The sequence below is a fragment of the Monopterus albus genome, unplaced genomic scaffold, assembly GCF_001952655.1.
Source record: "Monopterus albus unplaced genomic scaffold, M_albus_1.0 scaffold574.1, whole genome shotgun sequence".
NCBI lineage: Eukaryota > Metazoa > Chordata > Actinopteri > Synbranchiformes > Synbranchidae > Monopterus > Monopterus albus.
In genome coordinates this window covers 58,070-60,826 of record NW_018128454.1, presented here as the reverse complement: position 1 = coordinate 60,826, position 2,757 = coordinate 58,070, and the positions used below count along the sequence as shown (strand labels likewise).

At 39.0% G+C, this 2,757-nt stretch overlaps 1 protein-coding gene across 1 annotated transcript; it reads left to right on the top strand.

Moving 5' to 3' along the window:
* The first annotated feature begins 632 nt into the window (after positions 1-632).
* Positions 633-1,208, top strand: LOC109953197 (olfactory receptor 52I2-like). The gene has a single exon (XM_020588621.1). The coding sequence runs from the start codon at positions 633-635 to the stop codon at positions 1,206-1,208; it is 576 nt and encodes a 191-aa protein (XP_020444277.1).
* The last annotated feature ends 1,549 nt before the right edge of the window (positions 1,209-2,757 follow it).

Here is a 2,757-nt window from a genome sequence, read left to right as displayed (position 1 = left end):
TAACAAAGAAAGGGGTGAGTGTAGGTATTTAGACAGAGTAGGATTTCCTCCATCTTTAGGAAGCTGCTTTTCCCATTGGAGCAGGAAGGATGCAGAAGGGGGACGGATGGATACATGGACCAATAGAACAGCACGAGAGGACCGGACCAGTTTACAAGGGCACATTTGAAATTGTATAAAAACAACTGAATGGAGGAGGACAGCATTCCTTCTCATCCTGAAGACAGGTTGAACGGTTTTGCTGTTGAGGTCAGGCCTTCAGATAGAGATGGAACCCAGAGCTCTGTAAATTGCTTTATTCGATGATCTGTTTAGTTATGATAATAAATGTTTGAAAATTGATATTTGATTCTGATTATCATCACACAACAAAAAAAACAAAAACAAAAACGGCCAAAGCCTACCCAGAACAGGAAATGTAAAGTTCCCAGAAAAACAGTCCAAACCAAAGAAACCCTTTAAAACATGAGAAGGGCACAAAAACCGATGCAACAGAACTATGCGCAATTACAGTTCACAGCGTTCAGAGAGGAGCACAGATCAAACAATGGTCCATAACCCTGAGGCCTTGATATGAACATGAAACGTCATTACTAGCAGGACAACATATAATAATCTCGTAACGAGAAGCAATGACCCTGGAGCGCTACGTGGCCATCTGCATGCCCCTGCAACATGCAGAGCTGTGCAACACATGTCGAACTATACATTGCATCCTCATCATTCACATCCTCAGCTCTGTGCCCTGCGTTGTTATTCTGTCCACCTTTTTTGCATTAGCACCCCTTAGCTTCTACAGTCAGTACAGGGTATGTTTAGGGGAGACTGTCATTTTTCACAGCTGGCAGAATCATCTTAGGTCAGCTATAAGTCAATTTTACTTCTTGATCATGTGCATCATCATTGCTTTCTCCTATGTTAAAATAATGAAAGTGGCCAGAGCTGCATCAGGAGAGAATAAAAACTCAACATGGAAAGGACTCAGGACAGTGGCTCTTCATGCAGTCCAGCTGCTGCTCTGTCTCATCCAGCTGTGGTGCCCTTTCATAGAAGCTGCTCTGCTTCAGAGTGATTTCATGTTATACCTTAATGTGAGGCTCTTTAACTATGTAGCATTTTATCTTGCTCCAAGGTGCCTGAGTCCTCTCATTTATGGCCTCAGAGATGAAAAGTTTTTTCTGGCCTTGAAACATAACAGCTCTTTTTGATTTCACTCTGTAAAGAACAATGTGCAGATTTCTTTTTTTTACCTGTTGCTATCATTTCTCATTACATATGAATATTTACTGATTTTCCTATTTTTGTAATAACACGTTAAAAACCTTTACACTTCATCATACACTAGATAACCACTGTGGAACATTGTTTTCCTTTCTAACCTGTCTGATCCAATATACTATCTTTTATTATGAATGTTATATTATAACATTGGGTACTTTCTGCAAAGTTCAGCAGCATTATATGTTGGCTTTTTACCAAGAAAATCATGTTTGTATAAACATTAAACTAAATACAGTATAACCCTGAGGTGTGCAATATAATTTTTGGATTTTTTGTTTGTTACATTAATTTATATACAGTAGGGGCCATAGTATTCACTCAAATGCAGTTTTCAAAATCCTAGGGTAATACATATTTTACTTGTTCGAAGTAAAAATATATAGAAGACAAAATCATGTGCAGTTTTAATTCTATAGGTAAAAATACAGCTTATATCAAATAAACATGATTTGACTAAAAAGATGAATCATTTTGTTGCTCTCTGTGTGCAGATTTGTCCTTTAGCAAGCAGGGGTGTCGAGCTGGGCTGGTGCACACAGACTGTGAGCTAGCAGGGCTGTGATACTGTGAGATATAAACTGGGTAATTTTACTGGCAGTCTTCTAGTGGCACATACAGTCAGTCAGTCACTGTTGTTGCTCTCCTCTGTGTTTATTTTAACCAGTCTGTGAGGCGCTGACACTGAACAATGACAATAACTACTAGCACAGAGGAGTGAGACACAGAGAAAAACATGAATTCCAATCTGACCTTTCTAACAGTGATCACATATTTAAATAGCAGACATGAATCATAACCAGGGCCACATATGGAAGTGGCCCAGATCTGATTTGAAAAACATCTGATTTGGTTTGTTCATGCTTACATGAAAAGATCAGATCTGAGTGACTTCAGCAGGTAATGTGAACATAGCTTTAGTCTGCATAAAGTTCCAGTCTAACTTACTAAAGCTTAGTTTCCTTAAAATCTAGAACCTGGGACACTGTATAAAGAAAACATTCGGTCAACATATTTTAAGTCATCTATACATAGATTCTTTTATTTGCTATTATGTGAACAGTGAAAAAACAATGCAACAAAAAGTTTTATAAAAGAGAAAATCTCTTTGTTACAACAAAACATGCAATATACAACACTGTGATGTGACATTGGATCAGTGATACAATATGTACCTGAGATTCAGTTAACATTTTCACACACAGGTCCTGAAGGCCCTGAAACAGGTGAATGCCCATAAGGCTGTGGGATCGGATGGTGTCCCCTCTAGAATTTTGAAAGCCTGCTAGGATCAACTTGCTAGCGTGTATACAAACATCTTCAACCTGTCTTTAACCCAAGATGTCAGACACATCCACCCTGAATGACTTTAGGCCAGTGGTGCTAACATCAGTCACCATGAAGTGCTTAGAGCAACTGGTCCTCACATACATTAACCACATGCTCCCGGACACTGTAGACCCCCTCCAGTTTGCCTAC